The sequence below is a fragment of the Schistocerca serialis genome, chromosome 2 (genome assembly GCF_023864345.2).
Source record: "Schistocerca serialis cubense isolate TAMUIC-IGC-003099 chromosome 2, iqSchSeri2.2, whole genome shotgun sequence".
Classification (NCBI taxonomy): Eukaryota; Metazoa; Arthropoda; class Insecta; order Orthoptera; family Acrididae; genus Schistocerca; species Schistocerca serialis.
Genome location: NC_064639.1, coordinates 164693618 through 164713856, shown reverse-complemented (window position 1 = coordinate 164713856; position 20239 = coordinate 164693618). Strand labels below are relative to the sequence as shown.

The following is a 20239-nucleotide window of genomic DNA, read 5'->3' as shown; positions in this document are numbered from 1 at the left end:
TGCGCCGTGCTCGCAGGCATGTCCAGCGTTCGGGCAGTTCCCCGTGCACTGCCTGTTTGCAGACCACCGCTCGACCCCTCCTGCAGTGCTGTGGCCACATTTTCGGCACGCGTCGGATCAACTACGAGGGCAGTTCAATAAGTAATGCAACACATTTTTTTCTCGGCCAGTTTTGGTTGAAAAAACCGGAAATTTCTTGTGGAATATTTTCAAACATTCCCGCTTCGTCTCGTATAGTTTCATTGACTTCCGACAGGTGGCAGCGCTGTACGGAGCTGTTAAAATGGCGTCTGCAACGGATGTGCGTTGCAAACAACGGGCAGTGATCGAGTTTCTTTTGGCGGAAAACCAGGGCATCTCAGATATTCATAGGCGCTTGCAGAATGTCTACGGTGATCTGGCAGTGGACAAAAGCACGGTGAGTAGTTGGGCAAAGCGTGTGTCATCATCGCCGCAAGGTCAAGCAAGACTGTCTGATCTCCCGCGTGCGGGCCGGCCGTGCACAGCTGTGACTCCTGCAATGGCGGAGCGTGCGAACACACTCGTTCGAGATGATCGACGGATCACCATCAAACAACTCAGTGCTCAACTTGACATCTCTGTTGGTAGTGCTGTCACAATTGTTCACCAGTTGGGATATTCAAAGGTTTGTTCCCGCTGGGTCCCTCGTTGCCTAACCGAACACCATAAAGAGCAAAGGAGAACCATCTGTGCGGAATTGCTTGTTCGTCGTGTGGCTGAGGGTGACAATTTCTTATCAAAGATTGTTACAGGCGATGAAACATGGGTTCATCACTTCGAACCTGAAACAAAACGGCAATCAATGGAGTGGCGCCACACCCACTCCCCTACCAAGAAAAAGTTTAAAGCCATACCCTCAGCCGGTAAAGTCATGGTTACAGTCTTCTGGGACGCTGAAGGGGTTATTCTGTTCGATGTCCTTCCCCATGGTCAAACGATCAACTCTGAAGTGTATTGTGCTACTCTTCAGAAATTGAAGAAACGACTTCAGCGTGTTCGTAGGCACAAAAATCTGAACGAACTTCTCCTTCTTCATGACAACGCAAGACCTCACACAAGTCTTCGCACCCGAGAGGAGCTCACAAAACTTCAGTGGACTGTTCTTCCTCATGCACCCTACAGCCCCGATCTCGCACCGTCGGATTTCCATATGTTTGGCCCAATGAAGGACGCAATCCGTGGGAGGCACTACGCGGATGATGAAGAAGTTATTGATGCAGTACGACGTTGGCTCCGACATCGACCAGTGGAATGGTACCGTGCAGGCATACAGGCCCTCATTTCAAGGTGGCGTAAGGCCGTAGCATTGAATGGGGATTACGTTGAAAAATAGTGTTGTGTAGCTAAAAGATTGGGGAAAAACCTGGTGTATTTCAATGCTGAATAAAACAACCCCTGTTTCAGAAAAAAAATGTGTTGCATTACTTATTGAACTGCCCTCGTACTTTATTTGCTCTGCCACAGTGATCTTCGAAAGAACTTGTCATTTCGAATTCTGTAATCATTTTCTCCGGACACTTAGCATACATGGTACCAATGCTTTTTTTTCGCACCCGTGAGTGTCCAAAACTGCTGCACAGTTTCCTTTCTTATAAAAAGAGCCTTACCAGCAGCGTGGATCCTTCATTTAGACAGTCCTGTTGGGCGTGTAGGACGCAAACTGAGGAACAGCCGCGGGTCGTGTGTCTGTTGGTATGCGTATTCTGACGTTTCGTTGTTTTTACATTTTTGACCCAGAACGTTTCCACCTGCATCAGCAATATACTGTACAAATTTGACGTCATTCTGAGCAATTGTTCTCTTTCTACAGCGTTTTGAAATTGGAAATTTAACTATGGACACCTGCACGTTTAACAGATTAATAGGATTATAGTTAATTGTGGTCTCAGTCAGTGTCAGCTCGGCTCGCGTGAGCGTTAATGTAGGCGTCTAGATAAGTGTCGAGGCTGCTTTGAGTTGTTGCGCGACAGCGTTCCTGACCTACATAAAGGGCAGTCATCTACAAAGAGAAAAACTGGTGGCATAATTATGATGGCTGCCAGCTCCTACTGCCAGACGTTGTATACCGTGTGGTTGATACAGGGTGTTTCAACAATGACCGGTATATTTGAAACGGCAATACAAACTAAACGAGCAGCGATAGAAATACACCGTTTGTTGCAATATGCTTGGGACAACAGTACATTTTCAGGCAGACAAACTTTCGAAATTACAGTAGTTACAATTTTCAACAACAGATGGCGCTGCGGTCTGGGAAACTCTATAGCACGATATTTTCCACATGTCCACCATGCGTAGCAATAATATGGCGTAGTCTCTGAATGAAATTACCCGAAACCTTTGACAACGTGTCTGGCGGAATGGCTTCACATGCAGATGAGATGTACTGCTTCAGCTGATCAATTGTTTCTGGATTCTGGCGGTACACCTGGTCTTTCAAGTGTCCCCGCAGAAAGAAGTCACAGGGGTTCATGTCTGGCGAATAGGGAGGCCAATCCACGCCGCCTCCTGTATGTTTCGGATAGCCCAAAGCAATCACACGATCATCGAAATATTCATTCAGGAAATTAAAGACGTCGGCCGTGCGATGTGGCCGGGCACCATCTTGCATAAACCACGAGGTGTTCGCGGTGTCGTCTAAGGCAGTTTGTACCGCCACAAATTCAGGAAGAATGTCCACATAGCGTGATGCAGTAATCGTTTCGGATCTGAAAAATGGGCCAATGATTCCTTTGGAAGAAATGGCGGACCAGACCAGTACTTTTTGCGGATGCAGGGACGATGGGACTGCAACATGGGGCTTTTCGGTTCCCCATATGCGCCAGTTCTGTTTACTGACGAAGCCGTCCAGGTAAAAATAAGCTTCGTCAGTAAACCAAATGCTGCCCACATGCATATCGCCGTGATCAATCCTGTGCACTATATCGTTGGCGAATGTCTCTCGTGCAGCAATGGTAGCGGCGCTGAGGGGTTGCCGCGTTTGAATTTTGTATGGATAGAGGTGTAAACTCTGGCGCATGAGACGACACGTGGACGTTGGCGTCATTTGGACCGCAGCTGCAACACGGCGAACGGAAACCCGAGGCCGCTGTTGGATCACCTGCTGCACTAGCTGCGCATTGCCCTCTGTGGTTGCTGTACGCGGTCGCCCTACCTTTCCAGCACGTTCATCCGTCACGTTCCCAGTCCGTTGAAATTTTTCAAACAGATCCTTTATTGTATCGCTTTTCGGTCCTTTGGTTACACTAAACCTCCGTTGAAAACTTCGTCTTGTTGCAACAACACTGTGTTCTAGGCGGTGGAATTCCAGCACCAGAAAAATCCTCTGTTCTAAGGAATAAACCATGGTGTCCACAGCACACTTGCACGTTTTGAACAGCACACACTTACAGCAGAAAGACGACGTACAGAATGGCGCACCCACAGACTGCGTTGTCTTCTACATCTTTCACATCACTTGCAGCACCATCTGTTGTTGAAAATTGTAACTACTGTAATTGCGAAAGTTTGTCTGCCTGAAAATGTACTGTTGTCCCAAGCATATTGCAACAAACGGTGTATTTCTATCGCTGCTCGTTTAGTTTTTATTGCCGTTTCAAATATACCGGTCATTTTTGAAACACCCTGTAAATGTTTCCTGGAAATTTTATTCCGTTGAGTGTAATAACGACACATCATGTACTGTTTACAAAAGAACCCGGTAGCTATCTCTCGTGTGATTCAGATCACATATGTTCTTAGCGTCGCAATAAAAATATGCATCGTTCTACTTAAGAAATGTCTTCTATTGTTATTAAACATTCCTTAACTCTTTGGTGGATTGATTCTATGCGCTATCATTGTGAGCTTTTGTGAGCGACACATCACTTGCTTATCTCTTTTCGGAAATAATCGCAGTGATAGTTTTAGCTGAAATGACATGTATCAAGAATACAGTCATTCTCTAAAGTATGGTAAGTGGAATTTTTATTCATAGTATTATGGAAGTGTTACTGTATTTCATGAATTGCTGGTTCACTGGGTCATCTAGTGTTTTCTTCGTGTTTTATAATATTAATGTCTATGGAATGTGCTAAATTAATGAGTTTAAGTTATTTAGGACGCAGTAAACCCTATTATATTGATGAATGTTGTCAGTTCTTTCAGACATGTTCGGAGGAACGGACACCACGGATTCATATAATCTGAATGGCCTAGCTGGGCAATGGATCGACCTTCTTGGGTGCAGATGCACAAATCCGTCTGACTTCCTGTGGGAATATCAGAGAGCGAATATGGTGGAAATGGACAGGACTGCGGATAGGGGCGCTCGATGCGAGTGTGGATCGGCCGTGAGGTGTGCAGAGATAGTCCGCGCAGTTGCGATAACGTTGTGTGCCGGATGACGCAGTGCTTAACGCACCTTCCTAGTAAGCAGGAGATCCCGGGTTCGAATCCCGGTCCGGTATACATTTTCACTCGTCGCCGCTGATTCTGCGTAATGTCCTGATGCAGCTGAAAGCAGTGATCACCTACCTTCGCTTTCCTTTCTTCTCCTCTCCATCTTCAATTTACATACAGTGAACCCTGCTTTGCGCCTTTCTAGAAGAAGCAAAGTGTCATAAAAATATGTTTGTATTTTTTGTAATTCAGTAAGCAACGCATACCGGAAACAGTAATCAGACTATGTGATTATCTCTGTTATCAGCAACCGTCTTTCCCCACGTTCAGCGCACAGTTGAAGGATGCGATGAATCAACTGGGAGGCGAGGTGTTTATCAAAACCAACTGGAGCGCTCCGAAGGTAACCACATACCGAAGACTTTTGTAGATTTTCTCCACAACCAGCGTATGTTTAACTTTATTACTCACGGTAACTGTTGTTTCAGGATGCAAAATGGATAGCAACGAATAAGTCGCTTAAATGTCGGAGACTGGAAGAAATATATTTACTGCTCAAAAGTTCCGACTTTGTTGCCAACGATCTCAGCTATCAACTTGAGGTATGGAAGAGTAGACTGGACTTGTTGGATTACGCAGAGTGTAATTAAACTCCCTGTACAGGCTTTGAGGACAGGTTCCTTACACCAAAACAAGAAAATAACGTCTAGTAAACATGGGCTGTAAAATGCATACCGTAAGAGCTATAAACATTTGTTCAGTAGGAGAGATGTTTTTCACAGTATATAAGATGAACAAGTCACATAACATCTTCACTACAAAGATAATACTGTCTCGGAACGTTGCCTGTCTCAAGGGCTGGCTTATTACACCACTACTAAGTACTTGACATGTTTGTCCCCGACCTCCACTAGAACTTCAAAGAGTACTGGGCGTTCTCCTTTACACATAAACATGCTTTCATCAGACAAATGCCTCACCACATTCAGAAAATGGAATTGGTCACAGGTGATCGCTTGAAGTCCTAGGTGGAAAGGCAAACCCAGAAGGCTGTCGCTCCCTCCAGCGGTATTATTGGCGTCCCAACACGACACACGCCAACACGAAGGCCGCAACCAAATGAAAATAGCCCGGTGTCTTTCCTCGGCTCAGCGTCCGCAACCCGCTGCATTGGCTGACAATATGGTACAGACCTCCTTCCGCAGAGCAGGGCTCCCCCTGTCTCCCGCGCCCTCATTAGCCTCCCTGCTAAGAACGTTGATATTTTTAAAAATATCGGGAATCCTATATATCGATATTTAAAAAATGCTATCGGACGTCGATAGCCGAAAAAATTAACTACATATTAACGAAAAAATCTATATATCAGCCTATAAAAATATCGGATTCACATTGTAAATATATTGCCGGTTTTAGATATGTATATTTAAGTACTGATTAATTATTAGATGTTCTGTGCATCAACAAGCTGGCTGCCTGGTTATCCCCCTCATAGCAAGAATTGAAAAGAAAACGATGCCGATGCACGTTCGCGCTTGGCGATAACCACTTTGCTAACAATGGTATCTGCATGTAAGTGGAACAATGAAAGATGTTCGATGGGTCCGTCGTTCGGATTAGCCACATATCGGATTTTTCTGGAACACTTCAAGCCGACTTCCCTGGTTCCTCTTTTTTTTCTGCAAACGCCAGCGACCTAGCAGCTGTAGTGTCAAAATTGCATACTGAAGCTGAACGTTGCAGTTTCTGTCGGTAGCGCCAAGCGCCGATAACGTAAGCATATCCCCGCACGCGTCTCCACCTACCGCAAAAACCAATCTTGCCATTTAGACTAGGGCCCTCTTTTTTTCAGCAACTGTTTTTTAAGAATACAGATGAGATGAAATATCATACTAGTTGCGTTAAAAGTTGTTTTTGACGCAACTGGTGTGCTGTTTCTTCACATCTGGAATCTTGTTATTCCGTAGACACCACCACCCTCCGGTGCAACTGGATTTCCTCTCTATGACACCTATACTTCCTTCACACAGTCAGTGAAAGACTGGACATGATGGGAGCTCAAAAAGTAAGTGAAAGTCAAATTATGTTCAACTTCAGTTTCAGAAGAATGATTTCATATATTTACCGACAGTTGCGAAAAGCCGACTGCTGTGACCGAGCGTTCTAGGCGCTTCAGTCTGGAACCGCGGTGCTGCTACGGTCGCAGGTTCGAATTCTGCCTCGGGCATGGCTGTGTGTGTGATGCCCTTAGGTTACTTAGGTTTAAGTAGTTCTAAGTCTAGGGGACGGATGACCTCAACATGTGCTTAGAGCCATTTTTGAATTGCCAAAAAAATACACACATCAAAAAAAGTTTTGCATCACCCCGGTTCCCAGAACTCCTGAAGAGAGACGTTCACTGTGGATATTGTATCACAGACACAGTCCCTTTGACTGTTCAGAGATGTCACTAAACCCGCCCAAAGATGTAAACAACCATGCATGAGGAGCGCCTATTAGACGGAGGGAGTCAGACAGCCGATCACCACGAGGAAGGAGGTACACGGCTCGTGTTGTTTGAAGTTCAACCATGACTAGACGGTCAGTACCACGGTTCGATCGCGTCCGCATTGTTACTTTGTGCCAGGAAAGTCTCTCAACAAGGGAAGTGTCCAGGCGTCTCGGAGAGAACCAAAGCGATGTTGTTCGGACGTGGAGGAGATACAGAGAGACAGGAACTGTCGATGACATGCCTCGCTCAGGCCGCCCAAGGGCTACTACTTCAGTAGATGACCGCTACCTATGGTTTATGGCTCGGAGGAACCCTAACAGCAACGCCACCATATTGAATAATGCTTTTCGTGCAGCCTCAGTAAGTCGTGTTACGACTCAAGCTGTGCGCAATTGGCTGCATGATGCGCAACTTCACTCCAGACGTCCATGGCGAGGTCCATCTTTGCAACCACGACACCATGCGGGGCGGTACAGATGGGCCCGACAACATGCCGAAGGATCGCTCAGGATTGGGATCACGTTCTCTTCATCGATGAGTGTCGCATATAGCTTCAACCAGACAATCGTTGGAGACGTTTTGGAGGCAACCCGGTCAGGCTGGACACACTGTCCAGCGAGTGCAGCAAGGTGGAGGTTTCCTGCTGTTTTGGGATGGCATTACGTGGTGCCGACTTAAATCGCTAGTGGTCATGGAGGGCGCCGTAACGGCTGTACGATACATAAATGCCATCCTGCAACCGATAGTGCGACCACACCGGCAGCATATTGGCGAGGCATTCGCCTTCATGGACGACAATTCGCGCCCCCATCGTGCACATCTTGTGAATGACTTCCTTCAGGATAACGACATCGCTCTGCTAGAGTGGCCAACATGTTCTCGAGACATGAACCCTATCGAACAAGTCAGAGATAGATTGAAAACGGCTGTTTATGGACAACGTGATCCACCAGCCGCCCCGAGGGATCTACGCTGAATCGCCATTGAGTTGTGGGACAATCTGGACCAACAATGCCTTGATGAAATTGTGGATAGTATGCCACGACGAATACAGGCATGCATCAATGCAAGAGGACGTGCTTCTGGGTATTAGAGGTACCAGTGTGTACAGCAATCTGGACCATCACCTTTGAAGGTCTCGCTGTATGGTGGTACAACATACAATGTGTGGTTTTCATGAGCAATAAAAAGGCGGAAATGATGTTTATGTCGATCTGTATTCCAATTTTCTGTTCAGGTCCCGGTACTCTCTGAACCGAGGTGATCAAAAGTTATTTTGATGTGTGTATCTATTATAAAATAAAAATATTGGCACTCTGTATTGCCGGTTCGATATCGATATATCGGTAAAAGAATACAGCCAATATACTGCATTTGTCGATATTTTTTGGAAAATGTATCGATGTGTCGTTATTTTATCACCACCCGTACTTGCCACCACTCGTAACTCTTGTACCCTCTCTCGAACTTCTCCCTTTTTGAGGCCAGTGAAACCCTCCAAAGATCATAAACCAGTCCACGAGCGATATATCGAATCGAGCATCACGGCTCTGTGAATAATCTGAACGAATTCAACAACAGTTTCCGATGTCTTCGGTCTGACAAGAATCTTGCTTCATCACAACAGTGCACTCCCACACACAACTCTTAGAACCAGCAGAGACATAACCATATTTTACAGGACAAGATTGCCTCATCCGTTGAACATAGCATACCTGGCGCCCTCGGACTTCTATCTCTTTCGGCCATTTAAGGGTTACGTATGTGATACACACTTTGAAGATGATGAAAATTCATGCAGTAAACAACAGTGCCACGAGCACAAGAGAAGAGCTTTTACCAACAGGGAAGACATGCTCTACGGAAGGCTGAGGTAAGGCCGTAGAACATGGTAGACACTGTGCAGAAAAACAGTGTACATAAAAGAAATTTTGATTGGTACTGTCACCTAATTGTAACTCTTAGGAACAAATATGTTGTAAGGGGAAAAAAATGGGGCTTTATTGACTGAACGACCCTTGTTCAAATAAGTTGTCACGTACTTTCTCATGTTGACAATATACCAAGTTTTCAAATATATTTGAAAGCGGTTGCATGTGCTCTGATCTGGTAAAATGATAGTGTGTGAAGTGTAACGTGTGCTGAAATTACAGGGTGGACAAAGCAGCGGTGGCAGTGGTTATTACGTAGTGTTAAAGCAGTGGAAAGACATTCATCCAGGAACGGAATACAGATGCTTCGTTATCCAAAACCAGTTGATAGGTAGGTTATCTACGAAATTACGTGATCATACATTAGAATGGTGTATATATATGTCATATATATTTATCGCAAGTTACAAGTGAGATATCGATTGTGTATAGTCCTGATATTTGGATAAAACATATTTTCACTTATATGTGTAATCGGACCAGAAAACGTGTGATTTTTCAAACCATCTGTATTTTTACATAAATGTCTTCTCTGCACTTGAAATATAAAAAAAGTAAAGTGTTTCACTGTTTCAGCAATTTCACAGCGAGACTGTACTTCATACTATGAGCACATACAAAAATTGAAGTTCGAAATACTGGACGATTTAGTCCAGTTTTACAGAAGAAATATACATAAGAAGGCACCACTGGAAACTTGTAAGTGTTTCAGCCATATATTTATGTCCTTGTATACAGTCTATACATTGTTAAAAATAACACTAGATTATTCTAACATTTAGGGGCTACTTTTTGACTTATGTTTCGTCATTAACTATATGACTAACCATATTGGGCTGTTCGATTTCGGCATCATTCATCTGTGAGATCAAGTAAGGAAGGCCTCCAGGTGCTGATATTTATCAAGGGATCTTGCAGCATGAAGCTCCTCAGATAGTACCTTCTTTTTTTTAATTTTCGTTCTTCATGACTCTCTTTTGATGAGCATATGCTGCAGATCTGGGAAACAGTATAAGCAGTATACAGGGTGTCCCAGCTATCTTGTCCATCCAAAATATCTCTGGAACTTGAGGATTCACAGCTATGGTAGCGAGCACAGCAACTTCAGCACGTTCATCTGTGCGTGTTGTAGGGCGATGTCGAGGTCTTGGATTTAAGCTTCCCGTTTCACGTAGACGAGATGTGAGACGACCAAACATCCGCCGCGAAGGCGATGGCTTGTCAGGGAATCGTCTTCTGTACAGTCGTTCTGCCTGAACAGCATTTCGTCCACCTACAACAGGGTACAGTACAGGTATATAGAGTAGGGTAGAAAACAGACATATTAACTTAATAATCATAATGTTCGCTAACAGTACTATCAACAAACAAGCAATCTCATAACGTATTTCCCGTCAACGTACATTCTCCATAGATCAGCAGCATTTCTACCATATCTTCATGTGTGTACATTATACTGTACAGTATAAGTTCCACAACACAACGTTTATTCACAATGTGTACTACCTCCGTGCCGTCACTAGATTACTCTGATGCACGACTACACTGGCAAGCGGTGTACTGCACGCCAAAGCAACAACAAGTGGGATGCTCGGAGGGTGGTGGAGTACAGGAGTTTGCATGGGACGCAAATCATAAACAAGGCGAAGTGGTAACTGTGGCAGTAGTGGGAACTACGTTGGACACTTGACTAGGTAGAGCCAGGCCCTGCGCGACAGGTACAATGGGTCATATAACGCATTAGATAAACCTTATTTTGGGTGTGCAGGATAAATAAGACAACCTGACGGGTGTACACCGATCGGTACTGGTTCATATTGTGTACGTAGATACGTAAAACGTGCAAGAGGGAAACCATTATGTGCTTATGAGAGTTGATGGCAGCAGACCGTATTATTCGTTTCGGACCTCTTGATAAGTATGGAGGTGTGATTACACATGTCAATCACATCGCGATTACGGGCAGCATGGGGTTCACGCCTGAGCCTCAGGACGTGCGCTAGCAGCGCATGTCGGGTGTTTCAAGCGTCAAATTCGCGTCTCAATATCTCGGGATGTAATGGGAATATTGCGATGCAATCAACGCCATTGTGTATGTGCTTTGTCATGCTATGGATTGCTGAAGAAAAAATATAGGAGGTCCATTTAAAGAAACATAAGTTTGTGTTAAAAAACACATATGCTTTCGTTTTAGAATATTTCCAAATATGTACATTCATGGGACCCAGCCCTACATTGATACCGGTGAAAGTCGTTTTTCAATAGCTGTTATTGTTCCAGAGATATTTTGGGTGGACAAGATAGCTGGGACACACTGTATATTAAAACAGAAAGTGATAAAGACTCAAGAGATCCCAAGAGGTACGCATTTTGAACAATGTAGTTAAAGCCCATGAGAGGCTTATGTGTGACCGATTGTGAGCTCACAGAGAGCTTCACCGGCTGTCAGTTTGAATTTAGAATGATGAAATCTGTTGATGACGTCAGTAACGGGGCTATACGTGTGGAGGTCGCCACATGTGGGAAGTATACTGTAGTTATAATGGTGGACATACGAGGCTCCTTGGATAACCTTTGGTGGCCTACGGTTTTCTCCCAACTAAGCGATGCCGTGGTTAGGTTGCGGTCCTGATATTATGCATAAGCAAACGCTAAGTGCGAAAGGATATCATCACTTTTTACAGCATGGTGTACTGAGTACAGTGAAGGAACAGTTCGAAAATGGTGCATGTTTGTATCTGTACTACAGTGCATCCTATCACAACTATGAGGCGATAGTCTGTGGACAGTAATATTCCTGAAATGTACTGGCCTGCCCAGAGTCCCGATCCGAACCGAAAGGAACAGCTGTGGAATGAGTTAGAACGTCGATTTCACTCCAGACCAACATCACTACCTTCTCTGCTTTCGGCTCTTGGGGAAGAGTGGGCTGTGGCCGTGCGGTTCTAGGCGCTTCGGTCCGGAACCACGTGACCGCTACGGTCGGAGGTACGAATCCTGCCTCGGGCATGGATGTGTGTGATGTCCTTAGGTTAGTTAGGTTTAAGTAGTTCTAAGTTCTAGGAGACTGATGACCTCAGATGTTAAGTCCCATAGTGCTCAGAGCCATTTTTGAAGAGTGAGCTGCCACTTCTCTACAAACATCGAGACACCTTATTGAGAGTGTACCGAGCAGAGCTCAAACAGTCATAAAGGGTGGGCACCTTATTTCAATGCTGCTAGAACCCACATTTTCCCCCACCCCACTTGTACTAAACCTCCAGAAATAACTCAGTTTAGCCAATGAGTCCGTAGAGGATGGTATAAGAGGTGTACAGTATGAATGGCCGTGCTTTTTCAGTCTAGTTTTGCGGTAATTAAGACGATCAGTCCTCGGCTACCTTAGTGAGTCGTCGTGTAGGGTTCCTTCTACCTGACTCTCTCGAAGTTTATGTCCAGTGTCAACGCCGTTGAGTTCGCTGTAAAGTGCAATTCTACTTCCTGTGATTCTAAGTGACGAAGTGGGAAGCTGTATTATTCGGAATAACGTTCAAAAGGGATACCATTATGATGTATTTATTTGCTAAACTTCGTAAAATGATAATATCGACACAGTTAATAATGATTAACTGAAAACTAACAATTTCCTCAGAGCATGGGCTTACGATGTAACTACGATCCCTGTCCGGCACACGTTTTCATTCGTCGCCGTTGATTCCACGCAAAGTCTCGATTCAGTTGATATTATTAATTCCTTCCCTTCCCTTTCCTTTCCCTTCTCCTCCTTCCACCTCCGATTTATTATATATATTGGAGTGTGGTTTGGTCGGTGCGCAGACACGCTGGACGTGGTGCGAGAGGGCCGCGGCAGGGTGACTCTGCTGGACGTGGGCCCGCTGACGGAGCGGTCGGCCAAGACGCCGCTGTTCACGTGGCCGGAGCTGCAGGAACTGCTGGCCGCGCGCACGCCCCCGCAGCCGGCGTCTGCGGGCGGCGCCGAGGCGGCGGAGACGCCCGCCTTCGACCCCGAGTTCCGCTTCCTGGGCGAGGACCCTGGGCTGCAGCCCAACCAGTGCCAGCACTTCGGCGTCCCTTTCGAGGTGTCTGACCTGTGCAGCATGCAGGAGTCCATGTCCATCATCGAGCACATTACCGAGGTAGGTTACTTACATCTGAATGGCATGAAATCAGAAAATGGCAATCATACAAACTAATCTGTAGTGTGTGTAATCTGGAGTGTGCTCTCTGTCAAACAGAAAACGAAAAAATGGCTATGAGCGCTATGGGACTTAACCTCTGAGGTAATCAGTCCCCTAGAACTTAGAACTACTTACACCTAACTAACCTAAGGACATCACACACATCCGTGCCTGAGGCTGGAGTGGCCGAGCGGTTCTAGGCGCTTCAGTCTGGAACCACGCGTCCGCAACGGTCGCAGGTTCGAATCCTGCCTCGGGCATGGATGTGTGTGATGTCCTTAGGTTAGTTAGGTTTAAGTAGTTCTAAGTTCTAGGGGACTGATGACCTCAGACGTTAAGTCCCATAGTGCTCAGAGCCATTTTTGAACCTCTCACAGAAATGAAAACAACAAATGACAGGTGTGAAATACAAAAAGGAATTCAAGAGTCAAAACTTCTAAAACAGACCGCAAGTGTCGTAACATGTAATACTTGAGTAGAACAAATAAGAGGTAATTATGTATGTACGTACGTACGTCTGTCTGGAGGTCCCTTGCTTACGCGTCGCTGTTGCAAACGGACATTACACCATGGCACAGACACCAAATTGAATACAGCGAACAGACACACCAGTGACAAGCGGACGGTTCATAATTTTGTAAAAAAAAAAAAAAATATGGACCACTCACTGTTTCCATTTTACACCTTTTTTCACAGTTCAGTACACGTACTCCCTGGTTTCATGCTTGATCTGTGTTCAGTTTTTGACGCTCTATCTACTAGGCTGTTTTACCACTAAATATGAGGGGGTTGCGACGGGGAGTTTCCCTTGTCAGAAGCAATGGTCAGCAACAAGCGACGATAAGAGGAGAAGTAGAACAGTGGAACCATAATAAGCGCCTTATATGGCAGAGATGTGGCGTGCACGTAGGCCTGTGCACCGCCCTCTCTTGTGTGACCGGCCAGGTCAGTGTGACGTAACGCTCAGTCGATGCGGAGCTATCATACAAGTGGAAACGTGTAACCGAGTGCCACTATGCCTCGCCGAGATCACAGGGTGGAATATCGGCATGTGAGTGCGTTCGAGGGGGCAAAAATGATCGGTTACCGAGGGGCGGGTCTGTCGTTCCATGATATTGCGGCTCGTACAGGGTACGCTGCTTCAACATCGAGGCGTATGTGGAACCAGAGGAGAGAAGGTGCCGTACACGGCGCCAATAGGGTGCTGGACGACACAATGCGACCACAGCGCGAGGTGGTCCATTTGGCCGTGACGGACAGAACAGTTTCGTCCACAGACTTGGCGCGATGTTGGGACACTGCAACGGGTGTGGACGTGTCTGCGTCGACGGTTCGATGTTGTCTTCTGCAGGGTGGACGGGTAGCAAGCATGTCAATGCGTCGCCTTCCGTTGACTAGAACCCACTAACTGCAATTGGTACGTGAACGCCGACACTGGCGCGCTGAATGGCAAAATATTTTTCCGGATGAGTCCGGCTCCAACTTGCCCTACAGTGATGGCCGCAAATGCATTCGACGCCGCTGTGGTGAACGCGTTTGGGCAGACTGTCGAGCGGCGTAGCGGACAAATGCCGGGTGTGATGGTTTGGGGCGTTATTGCATATAACACGGCATTTCGCCTCCTACGTCTTGAGGGCAATCTGAGCCGCTACCGCTACATCACGGACATTTTACAGTCCGAGGCACTGCCCCTCCTGTAGGCCGTACCACTTACCATATTTCAACAGGACAATGCATGGCCGCCTGTGACGAGGTTTGTGCAACCTTTTTCGAACAAAGTTAGGTACCATTGCTTCCCTCGCCGGTTCGTTCGCCTGACATGTCGCCCTGGGATATGGTCGGTCGGCAGCTTGTTCGTTCAGGTTCTCCAGCAGCTACAGTTGGTGCCTTGTGGACGCGCGTGCTGACCACATGGCAGAGTATTCCCCAGCATAATTTTCAAGCATTCTTTGATTCCAAGCCACGACGTCTGGCGGCTCTGACAGCAGCACATTGTGACGCTACTCCGTACTGAATATCCGCAGCCACAGTCAGGGCCATCTTTAACCTATTGGAGGCCCTGGGGACATTAGGGTCCCTATGACCTTGATAGAGCACTATTTTGTTAGAATAGACAAGGAAAGTAGATAAGCGAGGGTCTGTATATATTTTTATTTCTTTACAGTAACATTAAGTGAATAGGTAATATAATATAACCCATAAAAGTAACTCTTTCAGCATTCACAGGTTAGTGCCTGAAATCTATGTTGATTGAAGAGGTACCCTTCTAGATTTGAGAGGAGCAAAATGGTTAATCACTTGTTCAAAATCTGTATTTTTGAGCATACATTTTTATTCTTATTTTTGAGCATACTTTTTTATTCTTTTTCAGTTTGGAGAAGGAGCGTTCCGCACTGCAGTTGATTACCATCATGCTTAAAAAGATTCTCAATGCGTTTTCTACATTTCGAAATGTGTCTTCAGTTTTGTTTTCTTTCAAAAGGTGATATTTTCCCCATATACTGTTAGTCCCTCCGTTTTTACCGTGAACAATTTTCAAGTATCCTGTTAAATGCAGACATTCCGTTTCTAACTCTTACTAGTTAACGTCTTCATAACAAATTTCAGAAAATTCTTTGCAACTTTGTCTCAGCTCTTCGGAATTCAGAGTTTAACAGCGAAAAAATAAACCAAAGCGTTGACTACTGTTCTCATACGAACTTAATCGCTGTTTTAGATGAACGCTCAAGGTATCAGTTATGGGAAGAAAGGTTTCTACTTTGAATTTCTCTTTTCCATTCAGTTTGACTGACGGTGCAGAGCCATCAAAAAAACTCTGGCGTGAGTCTCTACATTTTGTTCTTTGAGGTAGGTCCTTGTAGTCAGATTCCGGGTTGCTTTCTTTGGCGGACGATCCGAAGTAAAATTTATCCTTGACGTTAATGATAAAATCATCAAGTGAAGCGAACAAATTAGTTGTAACGTGCAGTGTTATTGTTTCTTTCTGAAGATAATTGCTTGTTTTGTATATTCTTTCCAGTATAGAGCTCCAAATTTCCGTTAAATAATAAATTCCAGCTTTCCATTTTTTTGGACAGACTAAGGGCTTCGTCTCTGGTTCGTCTTGCCTGTCCTATATCTTGTGCGATGGGCATCAAAGTTTCTATGATTTGTTTTTGACCTTAATGCAAGGCGTTTACTGCATCAGCTCGGGCCGTCCCTCTGATTTGTGAAATATTTATTATAAGTTTTTTTAACCTAAATGTTCTGTTAATATATTTCATCGCTGGGTAGAACTCGACAAAAAGTTGTACGCTTTCTGAACCATTTGAAAAACTTTGTTGGCTCTGATACACACCCAGCAGCTTGGAGACCTACCAAGATTAGTGAATGTCCCGCACATTGTACAAAGGTGGCAAATTCACATTTCTCCTTGATTCGTGCTTGTAGACCAGTATATTTCCTCGCCGTATTTGAAGCATTGCCGTAGCTTTGTCCTCTGCAATCTTTTGTGGGAATATCATAATTATCCAAAAAATTCAAGATGGTTTCCGCTAAATACTCAGATTTATGGGCTTTAATAGGTATAAATGTAAGGAACCTTTCAACAGCAACACGGTCGAATTAAAAAAGTTAGGTGGTCTACATGAGACAGATGGGGCGTACTGTCAACGCTAATAGAAAAATATTTTGCTAATCTAACTTCATTTGTAAGTTTCAGAAGCTTTTTTCCCATTACGTCAATAAACTCATTACAGATATTCGATGATAAATAAGAAGTGTTACCTTTTCCAGGATTCCCGAATTTTTGTAAGTGATCTGCAAGAAAAGGATTGAATTCACCCAATAATTCCATACATCCCAAATAATTTCCATTGTTGTGAGATCCTCGAATTTCATTGTCACCGCGAAATGGAAGCCCTCTCGATGTTAGAAGTTGTACGAAGGCCACACTACGTTTAATTACATATCTCCAGTAATCCACTTCTTTTTTATGTTGAGATAATTAGTCTATATCTAATCTACAAACTGCTTTGCTTCGTGCCAGATAAGTCATCATGGATTGCCTATGTGCTGGGCTATTTTCATGTGTTAAAATTATGTGATTTATGTACTTCCAATGACTACATCCACTCGGAGAGTATAGTTTTACATCAGAAGGGTTAAATAAACAGTATGAACAACAAAATACAAAGTTTTTGGAAGGCGAGTACAACCACCATTTTCTTTCGACACTTTCATTTTCTAGTCGCTAACGCAAAACAAAACAGGCAAACGACGATTTAATCAAAAAATACCTCGGAGCAGAGTCAGTAACAACTACAAACAAAAGAAACGCCACAACACCGCAGACAAATTCAGAATTTCCGATCGTCGAGTCGGTTTATTTAAGTCGGTAGGTCGCGTTTAATTTTACGTCGCTGTTCGCTCCGTGCCGAACTGTGCACTGCGCAAAGCTAATAAGCAAGTAGCTATTGTAGTCAGTCATTATCGTTCGATTTTTTCGAAATGAATTTGTTTTACGATGATACGAGTAAATATCGGTTATCGTTTGGTGATCTGGTAGGAGCTTGGGAGCCCCTGTCGATCACGGGGCCCTGGGCACGTGCCCAGTGGGAAAGAGGTGCCTGGCTACATGCATTTAAAGGTCTGTAATTCTCATCATTTTTGTAGTGTCATTTCGCTAAGCAATGGAATAAATCTCATTGTGATCACAACTCTCGCTCTTGGTGTTCCACTTTTTCCAAACAGTATTGTAGTTCGATCAATCAGCTGCAGGCTCATCGCCAGACGGAGGTATTACAGGAACGTTATTTTCTGGAGCATTTGCCGTTAGACGCCGGGGACGCGTGGGTCATGGTGATAGCATGGCATCTTGATATCCATGACAAATTCCATTTCGATGATGTACATTTTATCCATCATCCATCTCTCTCTCTCTCTCTCTCTCTCTCTCTCTCTCTCTCTCTCTCTCTCTCTCACACACACACACACACACACACACACACACAAGCACACACACACTTTAATTTTTGTTTTCTTTGGTACTAAGATGCAATAAAATCACCACGAATCTAGCGTGTAGCTGCACGGAGTCCAAAAATTATATTCCTGTAATACCTCCAGTTAGTGACGAGCATGCTGTGACTCGAAAACTGCTTCCCTCTCTTTAGTCCATCCCTTCGCAAGGGTTTAGTTGCATCACGTGGTAATCCCCTCGACGACCTACCTCCACGAAGCTCTGACCTGGGCATGTTGACCTGCTGGCAGCAAGCCCACCCCGGTCAGGCGTTTAATCTGATCTATCCACTGCAATGGTGCCTCCTCTAGGTCTTCGGCCGTCGACTGTTCCCTGTATCATAGTTCTTTCCATTGCATCTTGCCTTCTGGCAATGTGACCAAAATATACTGACGGGAAAATAATTAATGTAGAGTAATGAAATTTCGGGGATACATTTGTCTAGGTAGGCAACGGCCTTGCCGCAGTGGATACACCGGTTCCCGTCAAATCACCGAAGTTAAGCGCTGTCGGGCTTGGCCGGCACTTGGATGGGTGACCATCCGGGCCGCCATGCGCTGTTGCCATTTTTCGGGGTGCACTCAGCCTCGTGATGCCAATTGAGGAGCTACTCGACCGAATAATAGCGGCTCCGGTCAAAGAAAACCATCATAACGACCGGGAGAGCGGTGTGCTGACCACACGCCCCTCCCATCCGCATCCTCAGTGAGGATGACACGGCGGCCGGATGGTCCCGGTGGGCCACTTGTGGCCTGAAGACGGAGTGCATTTATCTTGGTAACACATTCAAGTGATTAACGTTGCAGGATCACAGGTTAATGTAAGTGCGAAATAAACCATTGCAAATGTGAAATGCTAGTACGTTAATAACCAGTGTAACAGCCAGAATGTTGAATGCCAACGTACAAACGTACATGCAGTGTGTTGTACAGATGTCAGTTTGTGGGCTGGAGTTCCATGTCTGTAGTTGGTCAGACAATACAGAGGCAATTAACGCTGTTTGGGATGACGCTGAAGTTTTCGTCCGATGATGTCACATATATACTCAATTGAAGACAGATCTGATGATCGAACGGGCAAAGGCAACATGTCGACACTGTAGAGCATGTCGGGTTACAACACGGGTATGTGGGCGAGCGTTTTCCTGTTGGCAAATAGCCCCTGGAACGCTGTTCATGAATGGCAGCACAACAGGTCGAATCAACAGACTGAAGTGCAGATTTGCAATCGGGCTGCGTGGGATAACCGCGATAGTGGTCCTGCTCTCATATAAAATCTATGCAGACAGGTTGGTTCCATGCACTCAGCTGGCCTCCTCCTCGAGAACAGACTGCCGTCACTGGCACCGGGGCAGGACCAGCTTTCATCAGAATACATAACAGACCTCCACCCTGCCCTCCAGTGAGCTCTCGCTTGACATCACTGAAGTCGCTGATGGTAGTGGTTTGGGGTCAGTGAAAAGCACGCTACAGATCGTCTGGCTCGGAGTCGTCCTTGAAGTAACAGATGTAGAGTCACCGTGTGCCAACTGCTGCTCAGATTACTGCTGCAGTTGCAGTTACGATGCCCCAGAGTGATACGCCTAACACGATGGTCTTCCCTCTCGGCAGTGCCACTCAGCCATCTGGAGCCCGGTCTTCTTGCGACTGTATGTTCCAGTGACCACCGCTGCCAGCCATCATGAACAGAGACTACAGCCCTGCCACGTCGTTCTGCAGTATCGCGGAAGGAACATCCATATTCTCGTAGCCCTATTACACAACCTCGTTCAAACTCAGTGTTGACAATGGCGTCTTAGTCTCCCTGAAGGCGTTCTTGATTAACATCAGCTGACCACGTCCAGTCTCAAAGGTAACTAATGCTCACGACCGTTACAGCGTGTATTTAACGCAAACCTGATTTGCATCCTCGTAGTGCCGCTACCAGCGTTAGTCTTATGCGACTGCCGCGAAATTTGAATAGACATCATCTGACAGGCATAGAAACGCGCCTGCAAGTTTCGCTTACGTCGCACACCTTCTTGGTGTTGTGATTTTTTTTTTCCGTCAGTGCATTTCAACTGATTTTGATTGACAGGAATCGACACTTCTTCTCATGCCGAGCTGCTTGACGATCGATTCATTAGTACTGTGCGTTGTCCATGGTATTCGAAGTAAACTTCTGTTGTTGTGGTCTTCAATCCTGAGACTGGTTTGATGCAGCTCTCCATACTACTCTATCATGTGCAAGCTTCTTCATC

At 45.4% G+C, this 20239-nt stretch overlaps 1 protein-coding gene and 1 pseudogene across 1 annotated transcript in view; both read left to right on the top strand.

Annotated features, from left to right (window-relative positions):
* Positions 1 to 20239, top strand: part of LOC126456869 (cell division cycle protein 123 homolog) — a 109290-nt gene that overhangs the window by 80003 nt on the left and 9048 nt on the right. The window contains exons 3-7 of the mRNA XM_050092691.1: positions 4709 to 4804; positions 4890 to 5003; positions 9046 to 9154; positions 9400 to 9522; positions 12640 to 12959. Of these exons, the coding sequence (XP_049948648.1) occupies positions 4709 to 4804; positions 4890 to 5003; positions 9046 to 9154; positions 9400 to 9522; positions 12640 to 12959 (762 nt within the window). The remainder of the gene's footprint in view (positions 1 to 4708; positions 4805 to 4889; positions 5004 to 9045; positions 9155 to 9399; positions 9523 to 12639; positions 12960 to 20239) is intronic.
* LOC126459661 (5S ribosomal RNA) lies at positions 18449 to 18566 on the top strand (annotated as a pseudogene).